The sequence below is a fragment of the Pagrus major genome, chromosome 18 (assembly GCF_040436345.1).
Source record: "Pagrus major chromosome 18, Pma_NU_1.0".
Taxonomy (NCBI): domain Eukaryota; kingdom Metazoa; phylum Chordata; class Actinopteri; order Spariformes; family Sparidae; genus Pagrus; species Pagrus major.
In genome coordinates this window covers 28,949,704-28,975,227 of record NC_133232.1, presented here as the reverse complement: position 1 = coordinate 28,975,227, position 25,524 = coordinate 28,949,704, and the positions used below count along the sequence as shown (strand labels likewise).

Sequence of the window (25,524 nt, the reverse complement as noted above, 5' to 3'; positions counted from 1 at the left end):
AGAGAAAACAGGAGACAGTTTTATTTTCATAGAACATCTTTATAGAAAACATTTCTTCACATTTTCAAAAAACATTTTTTTTGTCTTTTCACTTGTTCTCTTTTTTTAAAAGGTTGTTTTTTTTAAATAAATGTCCTTTTTTTTATTAAATTTTTTTTAGTTTTTTTTTTTTTTAAATCTGCTCAAGTTGAACATTTTTTCACATCCATCTGTGTCAAAGGCTCTTGCCGAGTTGCTGGGGCTTGTAGAAGGTGTCTGATAGAAAACACGAGCCGTCCCGTTTATCAGAAATGGTGCTGACCGACACTGAGACGTGACAGTTCCCTCTCTTGTAGGAACAGCCACACGTCTTATAGTTGTCAGTGTCCCCCAGCTGCAACTAAAGCTCACATTCAGCTTCCAGTAGTCACATCCCTCCACTTCAGCAGCACTCCAGTTTTAGCCTGAAGGCACCTGTGTTAACAGCGCTTTTGCTTTTATCGATATGCACTTCTGTTTCTTTTCTACGTCCCGCAGTTACTGAATTCTAACTCTAAACAGTCTGTCACACCTCTATATCTACCCAGGCTGCAGTACAACAAGCAGGTCCTAACGTCACACCCAGAGACAACACAAACAAAAGTACTCTGGAGTTTACAAAAACTGTAAAAATAAAAAAAAAAAAGACAGAAAAGATACAAGTTTTAACAACTAGTTTCCACATTGTTCTGCTTTGCAAATTGTACCGTAGATTTTGACTTGACAATCAGCTTTGATACAGCTCACAAAAAAAGCTTTAACACAAAGCTATGAGCAAAAAATCTGAACTCATGACCAGCGCAGGTCTACTTCTTTGTCATCTAATTCATCACTTCTCTGCGAAAAGTTTTTGAACACCTTTTGGTCTGATTCAGTCTCTGATTTGATCATTTCTGAAGCACGTCAGTACAAAACAAGAAAATCATTCAGTGAATGGCTCAGCTTAATCTTCACCGTAGGACACAGCCCACTTATCTCTTTAGTTTAGTTACAAATGGGTGTTTTGCAAACATTACCTTTACCATTACCTTCAAAATCCTTCCAATAGTTCACTGAAATATCTTGGATCAAGTTACTTCACACACAAATCTGGGGTTGAGAACAAAAGCAGAGTCTGAAAGTTTGAGGACAAACAGTCTAAAAATCTTTGTTACACGTCGTACGGTGGAGAAGAAAGGCATCCGACCCACACGCTGTGCGTCTTCATGTCTACTAATCAGCTACCTTGCATTATAAATATATAAAGTTTAAAAAAGTGCTTATTAAAAGAAACTATAGTGATGCGATAACTTCCAGCAGTGTCACTGTTGTGTTTTTGTTCTTGACCAGCATTAATACGAAACGTTAGGGAGAGAAAAACTGTCGTACTTCACGGTCCTTAATGTCCTCCTCCAACACTGACAAGGATTGTCCAAAAAAAGGAAAAACAGGAGCCCTGGTCTCCCATTAACATTCAACTCGTACAAAAGGATTTTTTTTTTTGGAGAGGGGGCATAGTTAATACAAAAGGAGACTGATCAAAGTAAAATGGAGAGTATTGGCCACCGTAACACACTGCTACAACTAAGCAGCTTCTCACAGACTGAACTGGAACAAACCAACAGGTAAAAATTAAAACAATTCTAGTAATAATTGCACATAACCTTTGAGAGCCGAGATGTTTGATAAGAGGACTTCACAACAAGAATCTGCAGAGGGGCCGAGGAGAGGGCGGGGGTTGTGGCACACTATGGTATAAATACATTAATCTGAGAAAAAGAAAAGCACATTCATGAGGCACAGGACAAAACGACTCAGCTCTGTGTCCTTGTAAGTGCCACTTCACCGTCTGCTGTTCAGATTTCTTCATCCCCGTGACTCTGGGTCGCTCTGTACCGGCAGAAAGTTTGGCTTCGTGCCTCTCTGAGCACTTAGGCAATCATGTACTGAGTGATGGCTCTCAGAGCGTATAACATCTCAGCCTGCAGCCGGGCCTCCATGATAAGTAAATTCACGTGTATCTGAGGAGAAGAAAATAAAGAGTGGTTAAAACAGAGAGCAAAAACATGGTTGACCAGTGGGAAACTTGACAGTGAAGGTCTTCTCACCCGCTCTGAAGTTTTAAGTGGAGTCCAGCCTAGCGGACACACTGGAGTTTTGGTGGCATCTGGAGAACAGGCCACAGCCTTGATGTACAGCTTTAAATCCCGCTCCAGCAACTGGTTCACCTCTCCGTAATCATAATCGTCATACCTATTCAACACAAACAAACATTTTTACCTACTGAACAGGAAGAAAAGTAGGGATTTTATATGAGTAAAACAGGACAGTCGCTCACCGTATTCCTAACACACAATGGATGTAATTCCAGATTGCCCTCTTCAGGTCGGGGCTGTGCAACGAGGGGAGGGTGGTCACGCTCCTGAATCGGTCGTCCAAGAGGTGCCCAATGTCCGAATACAACCGGTTAACTAAGGAGAAGCCGTGGTCCTCCCACGAATAGTCCTGCAGAGCAAATACAACATCCTCAAAGTCAGCATGACAAGGTTTTCATGTACAGTTCACCTTAAAGCCACAAAATCATCTCAACCTTTGTGACCAATTCAACCAAAGGATTTTATTTATTTATCTTAAATGTAAGGGTAGGATCGCTTCCTGAATGAGGTTGGTAGAGGTGCTCTCTCTATAGGGAAACATTAAAACTTAAAAATCATAAGATAACTCCAAGTCAAACACTCTGATGAAGGCTTAATGCCGAAATGCGTAATTGTTTATTTTTTCATCCAACATGACCATGATGTGACAATAAATGCCTTTAAATGTTTGGAAGAGAGTGCCTTCTTGTGGTTTTTAAAGAATTTTATTTCTTTGCTTTTTTTTATTTGAATAGTTTTTAAAAGGTAAAAACGTCCTGCTTTCCAATCCTCTGAATCATTTTGTGGAATCGCAGGTTTATCTTGTGACCTCATGTTTCATTTCAGTTTATGCCACCGAACAACTGAACACAAGAATATAGTATGGCACAGTGTTGCAACAATACTGGATTTTCTAACTTTGATACAATACTTGAGAAATGCATCAATATTCGATATCATGTCACTGAGGGTATAACATTATAGATTTTTATTTTAAGATAAATATAACAACGCTTGTGTACTGTGTGTTAAGAACAAAAACCTTGAAGTTTATTTTCCTCTGGAGGAGGTTGGGCTGTGTGGGCACTACAGCACGACGAAAAAATGAGTATTGAAACCGTTTCAAATATCCAGAATCGATATGTATCCATTTAAAAAATATATATTTTTGACAACACTACTATGGCATGGTTGGTTTTGCATTTTCATGACATTGTAGATGCAGAATATTCAAATATGCACCCATCTGGCCAAAAGTGAAAAAGTTCTAAGCACACAGGGATGTAATATGAAAGAAAAGCATCTTAAATCTTATTTAATCAACCGGCCATGAGCACGTTTTATTTATTTTAAAAAAACACAACTGCACATATATGAGGGACTTAAACTCCATTGTGTCATTTTTCTCTGAAGGAACTAATTTTGGTTTACGAGTCAGACTGTGACACAGTTTGGAAATGGGTCATTTTAAATACCAAACCTAGAAGTGTGCAAGACATGTGGGAGGGTTAATTTATACATGCCAGTCTATTGTTGATTAAATAAACTGAAGCAAATTTAAATAAGCATTCAGTTCTGTAAAGCATTGGTTAGGTTTTATACAGACATCAAAGAGCATCGGCTGCATGTTTGAGGTGTCCTACTACATCAGCCAATCAGAAACAAGTATTTTCTCTTGCTGTAATCCACAGACTGTACATGTGTCCTGACAGCACCGCCTGCCCTCCTTCACAAATGTCCTCACCTGAACTCTAAACACTTGAAAGTGGTCCTCCTCTCTACGAGTGAACTCCTGATAGCAGAAGTCGGGGTCTGTGCTGAATCTTGTCGGGTCTGTGAAGCAAATAACCTCCTCCTCTTCTTCCATATCTAAAAAAAGACACGTTGAAAGCAGATGAGATGGAGGGGAGGCAGAGAGTGCGTCAATAAGTGTGGCTGATGAGTGATAATTGCTCAAGTTTCACACCATGTGACGCTGGAGATAAACATCAGAGACGAGTGGGAACATCTCAGCAGCTTGTTTGTGAGTGTCGTCCGAGTTGGTTACCTGTTTGCTGGAGTGTTTGTGTGTGCAGCAGACGCTCTTCTCTCTTCTCGCGCTCCTCCTGGGACTTCTGAATCCTCTCCTTCAGACAAACGATGTCACAGCTGGAGTCGAGAGACTGTCAACAGAGAGCCCGGGAAGAGTACTGATGAAGTATCTCACAAGGAACAGACAACCTGCAGTGCTGCTATTGCCATCAAGCAAACATTACCATAAATGCTTAAATTCTGTGGAAGTGTCTACAAGAAGTCCTATAAAATGCTGTATAATCGTGTGTGATAACTGATAACAATCAACAACCACTTTTATAACTGATTAATCTCTGGTTTCATCTTTTTAAGTCTGAGATTTTGCTGTTTTTCTTTGTTTTCTGTCAATGTAAAATGAGTATCGTTTGTTTTTTTGGACTGTCGGTCCACAGCCTGGATTATTTTTCACCATTTTCTTTTTATAGGCAGCTATTAAGCTATAATGAAATTAAGTTGCATGCCTGCTTCTAACTATAAAAGTCAATTTTATTTATTTAAGTATGACTCACTAGCTTATCTCAAATTAATAGTTTTAAAATAGTTTTCCATGAAACATCAACTGTCTTATCTATATCAACAGCATATTGTATAAATATCGAATTTAAAAAAATAAAGCATAGCTACTTTGAAGATTTCATAGTGTTACAAATGTGTAAAACACAAGAATAGAGAAGTATTCATCTGATTTGTTACCCGTCGTCGTGTTATGTGTTCCGAGGGAGTGGCGAGGGACTGAGGCACATTGGCGTTGCCGTTGGCAGCATCGAAGGGGCAGAAGGTCGGCGGAGTACCGTTAGGAGATTTGGAGAGCGGGACAAAGTCTGAGTCTGTGTCGCATCCAAACACAAAGCTGCAGAGGGAGTGGCAGTGGGCCAGGATCACCACGGCCTGCACCAGCTCAGCCAGCGACCAGCACTGCTCGCCCGACTTCAGCAGCGTCTGGAGGGGACAGAGACAAGAGCTCAGGGTCAAAGAACTACGTATAATCTTAAGGCTTTCTTTTTACTTTATCTGCATCCTGAAGGCTCTAAAGATTTAAATAATTATACATTTCTTAACCGTTTAATGCTGTTTTTATGTACATTTTGTGTGTGGTTCGTCTGGGTTTTGCTTTGCTGTACCTGGATGTGCGAGCAGGCAGTGAGCCACGGTTGGTGGGCCAGCACCTTGTTGATGTGGTCGAGAAGACGAAGGCGAGGAGGTGCCGCCTCCAAACCCTGCAACCACAGAGGGTCCCCGCCCACCCTCAGAAACTGGGCTGAGTGCAGGTACACCAAGTAGTTACAGTGATGGCGTGCTGCAGCCTAAATGTCACAAGAAGAGGAAATTGAGTACACAGATTTAGTGGAAACATTCAAGCAAAAAAAGAAAACTGAGATCCTGAGCATGCATATACAAGAACAGCCTGGTCACTGACCATGATGGCGATGTAATGGCGGTAATGCAGCGGCAGGGGGCCGTCCATGTGCAGGATGTAGTGCTGTGTGCGCAGGAAGCTCTCCAAGTACTGAGGGTGAGAGGCCATCTGCTGGGACACGGCGTCCACGCTCCCCGTGCTGACCAGAGCCTTCATGAACAGCAGCGACACTCGCTCCTTCTCACCGTTCACCATCACCTACAGAAACCAGGAGAGAGAGGAGCCAGAAGGTTGGTTTCTGATGGCTGAGTGGAAAAGTCAATACATCGATTTGTTAAGTGACAAGTTCAAGCACCTCAAATTTGAGGATTTGCTGCTATTCTCAATATTCTTTTGTCTGATTGAACAAAACAAGCAGTTTGAAGACGTCACACCAAGGGCTTTGGGATTTTCTGACATTTAAAAAGACACAAATGAATCAGTCAATCCAAAAGTAATCAGCAGATGAAGCGATAAAGAAAATACACAGTTGCAGCACCAGCAGCCATTGTCTTTGTACCCACCTTTGACAGTGATAAAAGTCTTCGCTGAAAGCAGAAAGACATACTGTCCTTTGGGGTAATTATTAGAAATCATTTTGTAGCCAAAGCAGGTTGGCTCAAGATAAGGTTGGACTTCAGATTCCCCACCATGTGATGGTTCAGGCTGTGCTTTGGACTGGAGTCATGTTCCACACCTTAAATCAGCTGAACAGAGGCGGTCTCGGAAGAACAGCAGCCACGATGCTGTGATACCGGCGCCACTGGCAAGCGAGTGCATTCCTTACATTATTCTTTCTGCAAATAAAACCAGCAAACAACGGTGCTCCACTGGGAGCTCGACAGGCGCACAAACAACAACTCATGTCAGCTGCAGCGGAGTCAGAAGCGTTCATACGCTTCCACTATATTGTTATTAAACATAGAAGCAACACTGTGGACTAACAGGTAACTAATTCTGCAGTGAACCAAAACAATAAACAGCGGAAACCAGGGAAAAAAAAAACAAGGTTGTCCTTTGAAAAGGGGATTTACATGCTGGGAGGAACCACAGATGAAGGAACTTATGTGAAAGTTGGGTTCAGGAGGCCTTGAAGAGGGAAGCGTCGCAGCAGCAAAGAAGTGGATGAGACCAAACACACAAACATGGGAGCAACAGAGCTGCGGAGCCCGAGGCCAAGAGAAACAGACCCATGTGGAGTGGGAAGCTGGCCTCGTACGTAGCCACAGTCATTTATTACCTCCCTCGCCATCATACAATGGCCTCTAGGAAAAGGTGTTGGGAAGCTCAGACTCAGTTCTCCTGTATGTGAAACCTGAGTGAGCAGCGCTGACCAAAGCCAAAAGGTTCATTGCTGTTTGAACCGTACGAACGTTGGCAAAGACTTTTCCTTATTTCAGCACAAAATGCTGTCGAGGATTATTACTGTCCTGTCAAACCACAGACACCTGAACTTATGTCACAGATAGTTGGAGCGAATGCCGACTAGAGGGCCTTGTTACTTAATTTTAGCCTCATGCAGCTCTTTGGCATTCGACACCATGTTCATCTGGCTGGTAGCTCCATGTGGTATTTCACTTCTCCCTGCACTGTATGAGGGTTTCCTCCAGATCCTGCAACAGGCTCCACCTCTTGACCTATATACAGTCCAGGCTCAGATCTTGGAAGACATGTTAACATACACCACATGCTAAATCACTCTCACACGCATGTTTACATTTCCCCTAATCTCACAGTTTATATAAAACAAAAGAGAGAGAGAAAAAAACAGACGATAAAAAAGCAAGTTAGTAAACGAGAAGTGGCACTAAAATGACCCTCGGACACAGACCCACTGGAGGGTATGTAGAGCACACAGGTGCCTGCCAATCAAAGGCCTACTGACATGAGCACATTCAAACACATTCAAACAAGTATCCCTCCGCAAACACAGAGCGACTGATTAGTATGCTGAGCGGCAGAATCTAGGTTACTGCTCCATCAAGCACTAACTGGCTGGGCCGATGAAAGGAATGAGGCCCACACCATACATGAAAACATGCTTTGAGAACAACTTGTCAAGGACTTAAAATGAAGGGTGACCGCACAGTGTAGTTTTTTTTTTTTTTTCAGTCTGCCACTGTAGAATGAGCGAGGGCTGCAACACCAACGATTATACTTCAGTGTGATTATGAATGATTCATTTCTGAACTGTTACTCTTAAGCATATCTTTGGCACGGTGGTACAGCAATTTCTTTTTATTTATCTGTTGATATATGCATCCACGTTCACGTACCGTGGATATGATATGCAACTGCAGTATATAGATAATACGATTTTTGATATTTGCTTGAGGTATTTGGGCAAAAATATTGTGACATTTGATTTTGTTGGCCAGCCAATTATCTGGGTATAGATCTTATATCCAAACAAACAAGTCTAAAATAGCCTAAAAACAACATAATATTATTTTAAGGACATATCGACCAGCCCGAGCTGCAACAATTAATCAAATAGTTGATCGAAAGAAAATTAGTTGCCAACAATTTTGATAATCAAATTAATCGTTGTCCAACATTTGCTGGTTCCAGTTCATTAAATGTAAAGATTTTCTGCTCCTTTGCTCATTTTTTGACAGTAAATGAAAAAGGGAAATTGTGATGAGCATTTTTCACAATTTTATTCAGTAAACGATTAATTGATAATGAAAATAATTTATAGTTGCAGTTGTACAAACAATATGAATCCAAAACAGTCTATGGAAACATTTCATACTGGAAATCCTGCAGTTGCTACTGGTAAACTAGATCACTAGTATCCCACCCATGCTGTGACAAAACCTTATCAAAGTGGGTCATCAGGCACAACCAGGTGAAACCAGCTGAAGTGTCCCCAATAGGACTGTGCAATATGGCCTTAAAATAACATCTGAATATTTTTAGGCTATATTAAAGATACACAATGTTAATTTCGATAAGCACCTCATAAATGTTAGGACGGGGCGCCAAAATCAAATATCACAAAATATCTTGATATTGCCACAATAATGTAGGGATGACTATTCGTTCTTTCACAAAACATTAACACAATGACACTTTTGGTAATCGTCAGCACTGTGGATATGATGACTGAGTGGGTAAAGGCAGAAGAATTGAGCAAGTTCAGAAAACTGCGTCACTTTACGGTAATGCAGACTTTAAAACCAGGAAAAGACGACACTTGCGTCATATCAGAATATATAATATCGATACACTGCCCAGCCCCAATTCCAGACAATACCTCCTCCACGAAGGGTCTGCTTTTGCTCCCTTTTGTTTGAGGTAACAAAATGTATGTTTGAGGATTGATTCAGCAAAAGGTGACTGTTGTTAGACCAGTTAAAGCTGAAATAACAGGCTTGTGTATCATACAGGGAACCCAGCGCCCACACAGGACACCGTCTGTGACTCCACTGCCCACACTGGACTTCACTGGGCTGCACAGCTAGGTAACAAACCCACTGCATTCTCAACAAAAACCCACGTACAGAAAATATGCACATCAAATCCCTACAAGCTCGTGACCATTTAACTGACTGGTCATTTATTTAGTCTATAGCCACTGTTGAATCTACAGCTGTACAAGAGCAGTGAAATAAGTGACAGCACTTACTCTCATACAGATGGAGGAGACGGGCTGCCGTCGCTGGCATCAGACAACGAAAAGGGGAAATTGGTTTGTGAGATCTCATAAACATGTCTGGACAAATACAACAAAAAAAAGTCAAATTGAAACAGGAACTACAGTTGATGTGTGCAGTCCTGCAGCAGGAAATGACACATCCCACGGTCTCAACATTGTCTGCTGACACCGTAACACAAAAGAAAAATTTAAACTCAGCTTAATCTACACTTCAGGACAAAATACAGTTTGTTTATGACGATGTTTGAAATGGACTTTAGTTTCTTTATAGAAGTATCCAAAACTGGGGATGTTTAAAATAAATAAATAAACACCGTAATCTCTCTTTTTTTCTGGTTGTCAGACTGAACAAGTGAAGCGATTTATATTATATTTTATTTCCTAAATAAAATATCCATTCCACAATAAAGACACATTTTCATCAGAGCTAATCAATACTTGTGATTAATATACACAAACGTCTTTTGTGCAAGCCGTGTCCAGACACCCATCCCCACTGCTTCGTCTTGTTCGCCTGAAAACAAGCCACAGAAGCTGCACACAGCAGTACTTTTGATAAGGCGATACCCTCCTTATTGTCCACCCACATGAAAAGAACACCCGCATGAAAAGAAAAAAATCTGGTAACAAGCGTGTGTGGGCGGATATATAAAGCAAAAAAGGAACAAAATCATCATTTAGGCGACTGTGTGTGGTATTACAAAGCATATTTTGGTTTCACATGGATGCAAACAGTCTGACAGCACAAGCACATAAAGCCTTTGCGCAAACAAACCTATTAATTCTGCTTACAGTACGCCCCGGCAGCAACTGGTTCTGAAACAAAGCCATTTCTTCCTAGTCAAAAACAAGCCGGAGGGTGACAAAAGCGAGACGGCGATGTTGATATGAGAGCGCTGCTGTATTGAAATCACAAGATGAATTCAAACTTGTGGCCTGGAAGCAAAAAGATAGGAGGAGGGGGGGGAAAAAAACTACAGAGGGCCTGTTGTGGGCAAAAATTCACAGGTGCGGATCATTTGACATTCAAAAAAAAGAAAAAAAAAAGCACAGGAGAGGTCATTTGTTTATTGATCAGAGAGGAGCAAGAGGCAGGGATGAAATGAAAAACAGGAGTGACGTCAGCGACGGGAGGAAAGGTAAATGGAGACAAAGACGGGCTTTGATAGCAGGCTGACAAACAAAACGGCAGCACTGTACGGGCAGGGAGACGAAGGAGAGGGCAGGACTAAGACGACACACACAAAGAAGTGGAAAAATGATGCCTGCAGTCTTCCAAGGGTAAATGTGTCAGCTTGAGATGAGACGTGCATGTGCGCATGTAGTGTGTGCATGTGTGTGTGGTGTTGGTGGGCTGCAGGAGGGGGGCTGCTGCAGATACAGGAGGAGGATATTCAATCTGCATTCCTATTGAGCCTGGAGGGGGTCCGTCCTTATCGCGCTCTTGCGTCCGGGGGGGCTTTAACTCCTTTGACCCCCTCCCTCCTGCAGCCTCATCACCGGAAACACAAGCAGCCAAGGCCGATTTTGGCTCTGCAACCTGAACTCAGGGAGTAGTGCAAAACAAACCAGCTGCAGCCCAAAGATGTTTGGAGAGGGGAGGAGATGGGGAGAGGGGAGGGGAAGGAGCTGCTGGGTAAGGACAGCACATACAACACAACCAAGACAAACAAAACACTGTGCTGCAGGATGAAAAAAATAAAAAAAAGGCAGAGCCGAGCCCACATACAGTAGATGAGTGATTGAACCTGTCAGGAAACATGGCAGGCAAGGTAGAGCAACACTTTCACTGATAACTCATATCAGCAGTCAGGTGAACGCTTGCCAAATATGTGTTTATTTTAACAAATAGCTTTTTGAATGCAAGTGATTTAAGTAGTCGTGGAGTCAGAACAAAAATACTGACTGTTTGTCCACAGTTAGAGGTGATCGTGTCGTCAAATGACAGACACACAGCGAACAGGGTGGCATGAAAGTAGCACAGACTGGACTTGAAGCCAGAGTGGAGGCTTTCTGAATCCCCTCGCTGCTTCACATTCCTCCCTGTTTTTTTGCTTCATTTCTGAACTATAATCTGCAGCAAACACGTCTCTGTGGACTGCACTCGAGACAGCGCCCCCTCTCTGTTGCACAGTGGAAAAGCAGCGACAGAGGAGAAAAACAACTTTGATTGGCAGTCCAGTTCAGCCAGCAAAAACAGCACAATAAAAAGTCGCCAACATTCAGGAGGCACCGCAAGACAGGAAAAACAAACAAAACCCTGAACAATCCTCATCTGTCCTGGTGGATACGACGCATTTACACAGCTGTGTCCTTTTCTAGCGACGTCCTTATGTATTATTGATGTTGAATAAATGGCACTGCATTACTTCACAGCCACCTAAGCTTCACTGACACACACTTTTCTCCCAAATCCTCAGATGATGTCATCGTCACCTCCAGTTTTTCTCCTCGCACCGCAGCGCTCCCGACCTCTGCTGCATTTAAACATTAGCATTTCAGTAAAACAAAACAAAAAACACGAGTGAAAGTTTAATATAATAAACGATGTATGAAAAAGGGAAAGTGCTTAAATCATCCTAACAAAAGGCAGATGGTTTGACGTCTCCATAATCGCAGTAAAGACACACAAACACAGACCTGACAGCGAGCGGCTAATTGTTAATGCTAATGTTAATTCACTAACAGCGGCTTTAAATAAGAAAGAGAGGAGACGAAAAAAAAAGGAAAAAGACGAAATGTTGCGAGCTTTACGTGACACGTTCACGACTGGAGATGGCATCTACGAAATGTTGCTTGACTGTGAGGGAAAAGGTGACACTTAATAACCCTGAATTCACCCACAAAATCCCATTTTATTGCCCCTTTTTTCTGCTCGATAGACCGTTAGCTGAGCTAGCTAGGTTAGCTTCATCAGAAGTTATGCTAACTTGTGACGTTACAGGCTGACAAGAAAAGTTTACACGCTGAAATAAATGTTAACAGCGACCTTTATCTAACATGTTTGATGTTTAACTTCTCGAAAAGAGTCAGGTTAAAGCTACAGAAAAGGCAGAACAAGAAGAGCTGGTATACAGGTAGGGTTTTTTTGTTGTTTTTTTAATGTAACGTTAGCTATAAAACAAGTCATTCAAATGAATGAAAGCTACTCAGCTAGCCGCTAGCTTTAATTGTGTTAAAACCAACTCAGCCAGTCTATTGTCAAGCTTTAACATACCTGTTTGTGTACTCGCTGGCACTGGGTTCTCAGGGGGTACTCCATTTTATTCGTACAGATGATCATTTTCCACAAAAAAAAAGTGCTGCTACTTGCATGGATGCGGCTCTTGTCTGTGTTTTGTTTTTCTCGGTGCTCTCCAAGCTAGCGAACAAAGGCGAGAGAGCCTGCCCGCCGCCTGCAGTCCGCCCGCTCGGTAGCTGAAGGGAACTGGGACCGAGAGGAGAGGAGAGGAGAGAAAACCTTCCCGGAGCCGAGCTGACAGCTCCAGTAACAGTGGGGCCCAATCAAAGCGCAGGAGGCGGAGCCGGGCCCCGCTGACAAGTGGGTATATCCAAAATGCTAATGAACATCTGCAAACAACAGCGCAAGGGGGGGAGGCGAGAACAGGCCCGGACAGACACGGAGTCAGACTACCAACTTCTGGGGCAGGACAAGAGTGAGGAGGCCGCTGCTGGTCGTGTGCAAACCCTGTCTCATTCAGTGGAAACGTCCATTTAACACCTGAAAAACACTTTCATTTCAATAGTCACTGCCTCTGGAGCCAGCAACTTGGCAATATATATATATTTTTTAATCAATTATTTAACATTGCAAAGCACCACAGATGTTTTTTCTACCTTTCACAATGCAATAATGTATACATAACTATCAAATATATGACAGAAATGACCTAAAACTACATGAAATTAAAGTAAGCGTCCCCTGGAGTTGCATCACTGGTGTTACAGTGTGACAAAAGTCTATAGTTTTGAAAATAAAAATCACACCGATGACGTCGCTTTATTTCCTTTGACCTACTTCCTGGAGATCTATGAAGAAAGGACATGGTGAAGTCCACTGTCTCTCTTCACTCATAAGACATTTCACATTTATCTCCAGACTTCATGTGAAGCTTTTGGCAGACGTCACTGGTGTGACCTACTTTATCAGAAGGGAGTTGTAAAAAAACAAAAAGTGGAAAACAAAAGGACTGAATTACATGATTTAGTGAGTTTTACATGATTGACAGTGTGTGGTTTGATGCCCTGTGGCAGCCATTTTGTAAAATCCATTTTTCATGAATATTGTCACACTGGTGTTACCTCCTCCTAAAAAAAAGGATAAAAAGTTTATTTAGCTTTCATTTGTTTGTATTCGAAGAGTCAACGCGTTAAGAAATATCGTGGTCTAATCTTAAATATTAGGAGAGGAAGTCAACGTTACCGTACACTGCACACTTGAGGGAGATTAGCATCAGACAACCTGAAAGGAAATGCTCAACCAGATCAAAATACAGTCGTTATCTACCCGCCACCGTGTCGATGAAAATCAGGCGAAGTTTTATAATCCCGGAGCTTCACAGTGTCTCCTAAACAACTGAAGCAGATGGGAACTTTGTTTTCAAAGGTAGAAAACAACAGCTGAAAAAATAAACATAAAATGGCTCCATATAGCTCGTCTGGCAAAAATCCAAGTGTCTGGAAGCCCTGAAAAGATTGTTTACAGTCTTTTTAAAGGCAAAATCTTCACTGACGCTGCAAAGCTAAAAGCTTTAGCGCGCACCAGCTTTGACCGCACGTCAAAGGGTGTAAATTACGTCTTTTCTAATCAATTCAGAAACTTGGGGCTTTCAGAGATTTCGACTGTATGAAGCCATTTTATGTTTTTGTTTTGTTTTGTTTATTCCCCCATCTACTTCGGCTGTTTCTGCCGTGAAGCTCCAGAAATGTTTTGTGGACTGCGAAACTTTCCCTGACTTTCCATTGACGTGAGGCTAAGTAGATAACGACTGAATTTTCCTTTGAACCTGGAGTTGTAATAAAAAGCCAATATCCAAGTCCTACATAGAAAAGTAACCCAGATAAATGTGTTGTCCTACTTAATGGGAGAGGCCGAGGTTTGTAACTGGTTCAGAGATCTGTGTTACGTCTTCCACAGACACTTGGACTACATGGTACATGTTTTTGGGGGTGTTGGTGAGGGTGCAGAGCAAAAACACAAGATCACTACACTACACAGCTGATGTTTGTTTTCTGAGACCTGATAAGGCTCCGTCTGTGACATAAAAAACATTAAACCACCTCTTACATAGGCTGAGTAGTCCGTGTTTTCCCCTGGTTTGTGGTTGGACTTCGATGCCCAAACTGACATTTTATGTTTGCCATTAAAAAACACGGCATTTCACATCATTTTGGATCATTGTTATCACAACATCTGTGTGCAAAAAGTTGGAAAGCTGGAGCAGATCATAAATAAACAAAACTCAATATGGAAGTCCATCGAGGACCAACTGCAGCACTACATCTGTGAAAAGTGAATTTAATGCTCTTCTTCTTTTATATTTCTTAGGTGGTGTCCAGAACAGCTTGGGTGCTGCACCTAAGCCTTACACTGGTGGGGAAAACCCTGGTTTTCAAAAGAAGTACACTGACCTTTAGGTGTAAATCAGTGGACTTCTGTTCTGTTTTTGTGGCAGCAGTTTGGAAATCGATTACCCAGTATGTTGGGGAGGATCTTATCGTGCTTGTACAGAGATGAGTTTGATAAAAATGTGTCTTATGCATCTAAGACTCAACGGGGAAGTAAAATCTCAATCATCCTGCTCTCTCCTGCGTCAAGTCATCTAAACGTCTCAAAGGCAAAGACAATATGTCTCATTCACGTAAAGCAAACACACAACAAGCATTGATTACAGTCCGTCATGCTGCCATGAGATGTCCACAGCGGACCACTGCATTCAGGCTCGTTTGATTGACCCTCTGCTTTGACCCGATTGTTACTTCTTGTATGGGCGTATTCAGCTGATGAATGGGTCGTTTGTTCTTTACGAGAGATCTTGAAATTGAATTGGTTCAAATCAGGATGTTTTTCTGTCTGAGCGCAGGAATCACAACTTTCATACCAATTAGTTTCACTGTGTCCCGTCTGTGTTTTTGTACTTTCTTAAGAACTCAACTCACCGAGCTCACGTGTTGAATGTGACATACCTTATTTGGACAATATCGCCATGTTATCTATAGTTTAACGTTAATGATTGCTCAATCTGAAGAAATTAGCTTGTTTTCCCTTTTTGAAAAAGGTGTTTGAGTAAAGGTTTCACTTTGTTTTGGAAAGTTTTGTGAAAGTGGAACTGAAAACAAATCTTGAAACGAGAAGGCACAAAATACAAACACACAACAAACGTTTATTTGATCATGTTAGTTACCAGTTGCTACTTTGGAGATCGCATGCAGCATTCAAAATGAATCATCAGCAATCAGATTAAAAAAAACACTGATTGTGATAATCCGATAATGGGTCGATCCGTTGTATACAGTTTATACGTACATGTATATATGCAAAATGTACTTTTACTTGTACTTTTGATACTTAAGTATATCTATTTACTTTCATTTCAATCGGTCATTTGCTTGGTTTGGTTGTCACTTTTACCAAAGTAATAATTTAACACGATAACTTTACTTTTACTCAAGTAGGACCTTTATATACTTTACAACACTGATGGGTACTTTCTGAATAACTCTAATTCGAGGACTATAGAGAAGAAAATAAGGAGTTACTAGAGAGCAGACTTCCCCTTCAAGATTATTAAAAAGAGTAAGTAATGGTCAGATAATCATGAGGTAATGAGGGACCACTTAGAAACTACTTAGTATAAAGTATCACGACTTGAGAGGACAAGGAGGAGTAAATAATAAGTATTAATTAGTAATGAATAAGTCGTTACAAGTTTGGCTGATACTTATGGACTAATCATTACCTAATGATTCATTAATATAGTATCTCCCAGTCTGTTCTCTGTAGTAAATCATCATTATCTACTACAAAGTCCTCAAATCAGATTTATTCAGGAATTACTCATTAACAATGTATTAATCATCAGGTTTTTCTCACTCTTTCCTCAGTAACTACTCACATGTTTGTGTACTGCATTGTGAAGTGTTACTGGTTATTTTTAAATAACCGTCTTGATTTGTGGTGATCTTATTACAAGGGAGACACATTCACTATAAAACCTGATTTAATGTTTGGCTAAATGAACCACGAGTTTCCAGGCCTTGTGTAGTCCCAGTGATGGGGAGGACTGATATACAAATGTGCAACAAGACTGTGTCCATTTTAACGTTTTAACGACATTAAGGAAAGGCTGCCTGCACAACTATCCTGAGAAATCACACAGTGCAAGTTTAAAAATAAGGCTGACCGAGGAGCTCTGGTGGGGAAAACAAGTGACACTAGACTTGAGTGTCCATCTCTATTAGATTAAGATACAGCTTTGCACAAACATCATGTGAATCATGCTGAAGTAGCAGCTAGAACCAGACCAAACCAGATGGATTCAGGGGAAAACACAAAAAGGTTGTCTGAAATATCAGATACAAGGAGGTTACTCTTTCATGGATTCAGCCTTTATTCAATTTTTTTATTCTAGGGCTGCAGCTGACGGCTTTTATCATTATGGATTAATGGAAAAATGAAAAATGGCAATCATAAATGTCTTTAATGTCTTCAGCAGACAGTCCAAAACAAACACATGCTCCTTACAATCACATGAGGCAAATAAAAAGGAAATCTAAACATCTGAGAAGTTGGAACAAAGAAACCATTAACTGATTATCGAAATAGCTGCCGATTACTTTTCTGACTGGAAAACATCCATATTTTCTGATGGACCGACTCTGAATGCCAGAAAGAGCCAAAATTGTACTAAACAACACGTTACTTTGTGTCTTCAGTGAATCCGTCTGGACGTCTGACAAGGGTTGTGAAACAAATTACACAGCTTTCATTTCAGAAACAGCATTATAGCATAATGGTGTTTCAATAATTTATATTCAAGTTGATTAAAACCATCACATGTTATGTGGTTTGACCCCGTACGCCCCTTGCTCTCTCTTTTATTTGTTTTTATAACCACTTCCTTAATTCAGCTGATGTGGTACAACAGCTGCTGTCTGGTGTGCAGACTTCATCAGAAACTGAAGCTCTCATGCTCTATTTGTTAAACTCTTCAGAAGAAGCCATTTTTACGCTTGTAAACTGTGAAAACACGACTGAAGAAAGTTCGCTGCGCCAACCAGTTTATCTGTGTTAATCACAGCCAGTCTTCCTTTTCCACAGAAACTCTTCCAGAAACAGAGAGGAGGGACTTTCCTGAGAAGGAAATCTGCCCTGACTCTTGTTTATAGATGACGGATTTGAAACTTGTCTTTATCAAGCTACCTGAAATTCCATCTCGGGGAATTTAGGAAATTGACACCTCTCATAACTAAATGCCAATGAAATCTGGCGGTGAACTCTACCAGCCACGGTAGCAGGTTTTTATTAGGTAAACACAGCTGGTTGTTAAATTAATTGAAGCTGCTGCTGAAACTCAGTGCGTCTCCAGCCTCTGTGGCAGAAAGTGGTCAGAAATGTCTCCTGCTTTGACTCGCAACACTGTTCAGAGGCTGAACGGCTACAGTAGACTACGTGCTGCCTTTCAGCCCTCATTTCCTGTTTAACAAAGCCTCTACTGGTGAAGAAACTGTAACAGTAAATGATGAATCAGCAGTGTCACGTCAATCACCTTAAATTGCACAATGCATCTTTTGTTATCGTAACTTTGCAAGGATTTTATACAAATAAGTTAAAAGGTCACTGTGCACCAGCTGGGCATGACTGAAAATGTCTGTCTTCAAAATAAAAACAAACAACAAAATTTCATTTTAGTTTCAGTTCCCTAACTGTTCAAGTACATGATCGTTCTGCATTTGCTGCTGTCAGAGGTTAAATACTGGGTCGTGCCTTGTTTAACAATTTATATTAAAGGATAACTCCACATATTTTACACTTTACAGTCTGTTTAAAGGTCTGCATATGGAAGGAAGCTGCAATGCAACCTGGCGCCTACCTTAGCCACTGAATGACATCACTGGAGTCAGTTGATCAGATAACATACAGCTAACTCTGGAGCCACAAAAAGCTTTATACTACTTTTTTTCCACATATGCTGTAGTATGTAGTAAGTTTAAATTTCACGTTGACACATTTGTCAGCAAGCTACAATATAAAAATGGATATTTGTTCAGAAACAAAGTCAGTTTTCTCAGGCTGAGGAGGAAGAGGACAACTGAGAAATCAAAGATTCAGTTCATCAGTCCACTCTGAGACTCAGTACTGGTGTAAAAGGTTGGTTGGGCATATCTAACAGTAAGACATGACAGGCATTGGTTACATCACTTCCTTATTAAATCTGTCCCATTGTCATTATTTGACCCGCTCAAGTGATTGGCTAATGCTCAAAGTCCCAAAACTTAAACCAATTGTTCCTATAAGTCAATTTTAAACTAATCTGCTCTCGAGTCACGTTTTTTTGTAACTGTTCTGATGTTGTTTGCTTGTTCCCTCGATCATTTTTGTGTTTGTTTTAAGTTTACTCTCCACATCCTTTAAAATGAGGGCATGCTCTCAGTGATTCGCTGAGATTTAATAGAGGCTGAATGAATACAGTGTGCACCTCTTCACCGCACATTCGATGATTTATGAAAGCCTCTTGTACTGGCTGAAGCAGATGGGGCCGCTTTCAGCAGAGATACGGGGACAGATCGAGGTACATTTGGTATGGCATACAAAGATGGATTCTATTAACAACATGACCTGGTACCACATCAAGAACCGTCTCTTGAAAAATAGCTGAAAGGCATCCAAATGTCTGCACCTGCTCTTGCCAGTTCGGATTGGGAGAAACTGGAGTATATGCCACTACGTGCTGGGAGGACAAATGATATTGGAAGGTCATCGTTTTAAACATTATCTCACCCTTGTGGCAAAAATTGGTACAACTCGCTTCTTTGTGATGCAGCAAATTTGTTTCGTGTCTGTGAATCAGCACTTTTTACACCAAATTGTCTCCTTTTAAATAAGTGAAAATAAGTAGGAAGTGATATGAAGTGATATGAAGTGATATGAAGTGATAGGAAGTGATAGGAAGTGATATGAAGTGATATGCAGACTATTCATATTTCATGTCATAGCGGAAACCTTCAGGGAGATAAACAGTATGACCTTCATTTAAATGTATCCACCACCAGTATGTGCTTGTCTAAAAGAACTGTGATTACAAAGAAACATAAAGAAACAAAAGAGTTGAAGCTGTGAAGAGGTATACGGTCTGCACTGCACAGTAATGGCGCACCACAAAGACTAAAAGTGGGACGTCATCATGAAATGGATGCCAAAAATTGTATTGTCTAAAAATAGAAGTTAGCATTAAGCATAACCTTCCCATAAGGTCTCTGTACTCTAACAAATCAGCAAATAAAACTGACTTGACTTTCGATGTCACAGACAGACAAAATGCTGACTGTAGGGCTGCACAATTAATCGGAATATATATAAATTGCATATATATAAGTGCAATATCCGGATATTGCACCATTTGCAAAGAGCAGCAACTGATAATGATCATAATAATGGTCATATTGTGGTGCCACAGACATGATAATCATATTCTCCAGACATAAGAGAACATGCTTGTTTGGTTCAGAATCAAAAATCACATCAACATTTTATATTTTTTCAACTGAAAATGAAAAGCAGACACCACCATCCCCCCTAAAATTGTTACTCATATCGCATGTGAAAACAATTAAAGAACTGAAAATGCATTAACAATAACATCCACACTCAAAGGATGAACTCAGCTTTCAGGCCGTGGATCGTCTAGGTCAAGACTTTTTGAAGGGACTTCCATTCCTAACTTTGGTTTTGAAGACTGAGCGGTTCTTTGTCTTTGCTGCTCTGAACCAATGAAGCCTTTGTTCCATCTCAAAGTGCAGCTCTGCCTTCAGCTCTCTGAACTGCTGCGTGTTCGACTCAAACCCCCTCAGGCTGGTGAAGTTTTCTTTTTCTTTCCCTTGTATAAAAACTTTTAAAAAAGCAAAATCTAGAACGAAAGATATGAATTCACAGCACACACAAGGATGTGAGATTAAGAGATATATTATCATCACATACAAAAATAGAAAACACTCCAATGCGAGAACCAAGGATCATAATCTACTGCAACATCATCAAACTTTAGTGTAACATAAAATAAGCAGTCCTGTGAAATCAAAGTCTCACTGAACACCGAGAGCTTTGTCGAGAAAGTTTGCAAAATGCTTCGGCTGTCCGGGCATGAAGGGCTGGAGAACAGAGAGATCCATGGTCCTCAGTGTTTCTGTCAGGGTGCTGGAAAATAAAAAAACAAACAAACTGTGAATGAAACAAACTTTCATTTTGCTAAATACACTCACATGTACATGTGAGAAACACATACCTGCATGTGCAGTACAACAAGTGTGAGTCCATGTGTAGCTGTCTGGCCAGCTCCAGCTGGTGGTTGTTCATCAGCCTGTCATTGACTACGACCAGCAGAGGCCTGCCTGCACCGAGCGCCTCCAAACAACTTCCTGCCCCTGAGGAGAAAAACAAGATCCTTCCTCACTCATGACTCGAACTAAACTCAGTCTGCTTCTAATCATGGAGGTGAACAACACCGTGACACGGATAGGGCTGAAAACAACATGTTAGTATCAGCAGCAGCAGGTTTTTTTTTTGTTTGTGGGTAGTTTAGCTCATGATAAGGTTCATTTCAACTGTTAATGTTGCATGATGCCAAAGTGTTTTTGCTTTATGTTGTTGGAAAATTTAAACCCAGAAGAAAAAACAACAGCAACTGGGTCAGTGTGACGGATCACGGAGTCAAGTTTCAAAAACATGCTCTTTCATATTGCTGTAAGCGATGTCTGTCACAATATCACAATAACTGTGATATAAAAAAATTAAATATTGATATCGAGTTAATAATACACAACAATAATATCATCTAAATAATTCAGCAGATATATTCGGCCTTGTGCATCTTTCATTTATGTATTCCTCTGGTTGCATTTTAACTAGTAATTGAGTGTTAATGTTGTTTTTGTGCGCTTTATTTGTAGGGCAGTTTATTTTCCAAAAAAAGACACGAAACATGCAGTAAAGTTAACGATAGATTGGATTGCTAGCATTTTTATTTTCAAATGTCTATAGATAATGCCATATTATTGTCATTGTGAATTCAGCCATGATAATCGTGAAGGGAAAATCTGATAATGCGACAGCCCTTATTGCTGTGTTTTAACTGTATATAATTTATAGTAAACTGGGTCAGACTACAGAAACATAAACACAACTCCAATTCCCAAAAAGTTGGGACGCCACTAAACATAATTAAACACAATGTGATACTTTCCTTATTGACAAATACTTAATTGAAAACAGTATAAGACAATATATTTAAACTGACAACAGACAAACTTTGCTTAATTTATTCTGAAGTATACTGGCCGCACAGTGTAATGGCTGCAGAAAAATGACGGCATCTGCGTATACCTACTTCCTACTAGATCAGTCAGTAACAAAAAACTTTTTTTAAATTGGGGTTGTATGATCCTTTAGTACATATTAATCGTCTGATCCTCAGGTCTGATTTTGCCTCATTAAGACACACTTGACTGAACATCATCCTGTTTATAATGGTTTGCTCTACTTCCTCTGATGCCCTCATTCTGTATCTGTCTGTTGTTGATCCTCCGCTGTGTTAATAATCAGTTTCCTGTTTAATGTTTGCACACTGCTGACAGACCTGTATTTGCTTTTCCTTTGAGTTCCACATCGTCATTAATGTCTTCTGGGCCGGCAACAGACGCGAACACTATCTGCATCGGCTGACTCACTCTCTGAATGATTATTAATGTGCATTATGTTTTTAAAAGGCCACATAATGAGACAGCAGTTTGACGTACAGAGCATCATCATCAAAAGATTACATTTAAATGCAGCCAATATTTCCTCCTTCATGAGTCAACACGGAGTGTATTGTGCTGAAATTGTGCTGAAGGCTTCTGATATTTTACTCACCTGCATGGCTGATGACGAGGTCCGCCTGCTTGATGTCTTCTGCGATAGAGTCTTTGTATCGAAACGCTTCCAGTCTGACGTGTGGACAGCTGTCAGCATCTGGAAGAAGAGATCCTCTACCAACCTGAAGAACCAAACGCTCATAACCACGAGCCTTTAAAGCCTGTAGGGTGGAGAAACTGTGTTTTATAAAGAAGCACTATCTGTATAATAAAGCCATGTTATTATGAAGTATCTTGACATCCAGATAAAGAGCAGGTCTCCGTCACCTGTGCCAACACTCGATGCAGCTTCAACACCTGACACCTGACACCTGACAGCTTTGGTTTCATGTTTCTTATTTTACGGCTGTTCTTTTTACACAGATGATCAGCACTCAGACAAAACCAAGCTCTACTTTCATACAGATACAGTATCTGCGTAGTATGTTTTAACCTCTTAACATACAGTTTTCATAGTATTTACGCAGCTTTAAGGTTCAAAATATTCTCTTATGCCACACCGTATCAGCTTGTTCCAGTTCATGAAGCCATACGGCAGAGACTTTGTTTTCAGGCTGCATTATTCTGACAAATACTAATGAACTTGTTCAACATTTTTTTACTCATTTACCCCAAATTTAGCCTGACAATTTGGATATCTTTATTAGTTTGGGATCTCCACTGAAATTTTAAATAAAGTTCATAACGTTTTAACACTGGTTGACTGCACAGCATGGGTTTGTGATGAGCAACTGACTGACGGGTTGTTATAGTAATACAAGTAGGTAAACAGTTGGTATACAAGGAAGACAAGACTGCAAATGTGGGGTATTTGTTTACTTGTCCATATCCATGTTATGCAACTTTATCATTCTAGCTACTGCTCTACATTTCAGAATGAAAAATATTGGCCCTTTTTTTTTAAATCGACTACATTTATTTTACAACTATGGTGACGAGTTACTTATCAGATTGAGATTTTACATGAATATTATGTTATCATTTTAGAAAATATGATGCATTTTTATAGATTAAACCACCCAACAGTATAATACATTTAAAAATAATGGTCAGATAACACAATACAACACTGACAAGGGGCCAGTCTGCATAATGAATACTGAGTACTTTAAGCATTTTGTCATTAAAAGTTGCAGGGTCTTACTTGAGTATTGTTATAGTGTGGTATTTCTACTTCTATTTCCTTTAGACTGAGTGTACATAATACGTCGTAGCAGTATAAAGTAGTACAACTTCAGTGGTCATTCTGCAGCATTTAAGGGAAATTAGCAACATGCTAGCTCACTTTAACACCTTCTCCTCTCACCTGAACGGCCTCTGACGTCGTGATGCTTTCGATGAGCTCATCAAAGCTCGTGGTTCCGACCGTCACAAACACTGTCTTCATGACTGCGCGAATAAAACTGTGAATGTTCTGGTTTTCAAGTGTTTTGAAAACACCTGACAGCCTCCTCTGCTCCTCTGCTCCTCTGACAGCTCAGCGTCATCCTGCTGCCACTTCCGCTTCGTGCCGATGACGTCACAGCCCTGACTGCAAAAAAAAACGCACTGCTGCCCCCCAGAGGTCTGGAGCTGCCACTGCCTCACACTGCATGTGAAAGAGGCTGCAGTGTGAAGAAACACCAGATTAAATCTCAGCTGTGATGCCTCAGAGTGCATTTTTTCTTTTGCATATAATAAAAAACATAGTCACTGCATAATGATGGTTAATTAAGAAAGAAAATACTTAATTTACTTGGTTAATTTAGGCTACTACAATTTTCTGCTATTGTGTTTTAGCCCAATAATCAGACTGAAATGACATTTTGTCTCCCCCTTAATTTAAACGCTAAAAAATATAACTAAATCAAACAAACAGGTGATGAGATCTTACTGAAAAGGAAAACAGACGCAACCAAATCAGTGAGATAACACTGTAAAATGGGGAAATGTTACAGTTTGAAAAAATCGATACAGGAGTATATCATGGCCAAGGGCAAGTCTTCACTTTAGCCCTTTCTCACACATATTGTAAACCTTAAGGTTAGCCTATGCCCAGGGCTATATGATCCACACTGTTCTTCTACTAGCCCTGGGATTAGCACACAAGTGCTTTGAAGCCAAGCTGAACAGTGTCGAGTGTTGTCTTACTACTCCTTTTATCTTTAGCCCCGTTTCACACTAGCACCTCTGAGCCCCAAGCACAGTGTGAAAAGCACTGGTGTGTGATAAAGAGAAGCTAAGCTAGGACTCTATGCACTTTTTATGTCAGTTCATTTCAAATTCTGTAAAATTAACCACAATGCGGTGAATAAATACATAATTCCTGCATTTTGCCTTTTAGGGCTTTTTAAAAAAAAAATTCTGCAGCATTAGGCCCAAACAAAGTATTCCTTATAAGTAAAACTTGCTGCTGAGGGTAAAGTTGGACTATTAACCAGGGAAAGGATATTGTGACAACCGTAGCACAGATTCAGTCCACCACAAACCCACTTCATATATTTTTCTGGGCCAATACGTCCCTCCAGAAGACATCCAGAGTCATTTGTTTCAACACCTGGGACACAGAACCTCTGAGAATAAACTGTGTCTGCCATTAGTTTGAGCTGAACATCTGCTCCTCATTTTGGACCGAGGCCCTTCGGTGACAGTGAATAAGTTGCCCTGTCACAGTTGCTGTCCTTTGAAATTTACGACAAGCAAAGCAAAGCTTGGAAAGTACAGCATAAAAATGTGTGTAGCGTGTGATGTAAAGACTTCCTGTACCTGAAGCATGCAGGTGTACAGGAACGAAGCTGCTGACAGAGCTCTGCAGAGGAATCAGGGCATTAAAAGTTTGTGGTTGACACTGACAGCTGGGCTCCGGGGGGGCAAATTATCACCGCTGGTCTTGTTTTGACCTCGTACGCCCTCGCTGACGAGCCGCCTCACATGAACTCAGAGAGAACATGTAGGTCAAAAGACGTCTAGGTGACTGGGGTACAAAAGGGCTGAATTGAGTTACATGTGAGATTATATATAGATGTACTCCATAAAATGTGTTTAACTGCTGTAAAAACATTGGTGCAAGTCGTCTTCGTTCATTTATCAATGTTCAATAAAACGTATTCAAATACAGCCTCTCCGCTCTTATCTTTAACTTTTCTCACTGCTGT

The 25,524-nt window shown here is 40.6% G+C and overlaps 2 protein-coding genes across 2 annotated transcripts; both read right to left on the bottom strand.

The window, feature by feature from the left end:
• Positions 1-30: 30 nt before the first annotated feature.
• sesn4 (sestrin 4) lies at positions 31-12,696 on the bottom strand. Its single transcript, XM_073487402.1, has 9 exons — positions 12,480-12,696; positions 5,623-5,820; positions 5,327-5,509; positions 4,899-5,144; positions 4,180-4,294; positions 3,877-4,001; positions 2,336-2,502; positions 2,106-2,250; positions 31-2,018 (listed from the first exon to the last, which is right to left on the bottom strand). Exons 1-9 carry the CDS (start codon positions 12,543-12,545, stop codon positions 1,929-1,931), a joined length of 1,335 nt encoding a protein of 444 aa, XP_073343503.1. The 5' UTR covers positions 12,546-12,696; the 3' UTR covers positions 31-1,928.
• Positions 12,697-20,428: 7,732 nt separating this feature from the next.
• On the bottom strand, positions 20,429-23,865 carry LOC141013424 (UDP-N-acetylglucosamine transferase subunit ALG13). The gene is made up of 4 exons (XM_073487145.1): positions 23,697-23,865; positions 22,389-22,551; positions 20,764-20,902; positions 20,429-20,675 (listed from the first exon to the last, which is right to left on the bottom strand). Exons 1-4 carry the CDS (start codon positions 23,775-23,777, stop codon positions 20,564-20,566), a joined length of 495 nt encoding a protein of 164 aa, XP_073343246.1. The 5' UTR covers positions 23,778-23,865; the 3' UTR covers positions 20,429-20,563.
• Between the last annotated feature and the right edge of the window lie 1,659 nt (positions 23,866-25,524).

What these genes read in the sequence shown, in the direction of transcription:
- sesn4 (XM_073487402.1), bottom strand. Translation starts at nt 12,545, where the DNA reads ATGATCATCTGTACGAATAAAATGGAGTACCCCCTGAGAACCCAGTGC. An exon ending in TTCAAGTGTTTAGAGTTCAG is followed by an intron (nt 2,503 to 3,876) that starts GTGAGGACATTT and finishes TTTGCTCTGCAG; the next exon opens with GACTATTCGTGGGAGGACCA. An exon ending in CACTTAAAACTTCAGAGCGG is followed by an intron (nt 2,019 to 2,105) that starts GTGAGAAGACCT and finishes TCTTCTCCTCAG; the next exon opens with ATACACGTGAATTTACTTAT.
- LOC141013424 (XM_073487145.1), bottom strand. Translation starts at nt 23,777, where the DNA reads ATGAAGACAGTGTTTGTGACGGTCGGAACCACGAGCTTTGATGAGCTC. An exon ending in CGACGTCAGAGGCCGTTCAG is followed by an intron (nt 22,552 to 23,696) that starts GTGAGAGGAGAA and finishes TCCACCCTACAG; the next exon opens with GCTTTAAAGGCTCGTGGTTA. An exon ending in CCTCGTCATCAGCCATGCAG is followed by an intron (nt 20,903 to 22,388) that starts GTGAGTAAAATA and finishes TTTTCTCCTCAG; the next exon opens with GGGCAGGAAGTTGTTTGGAG.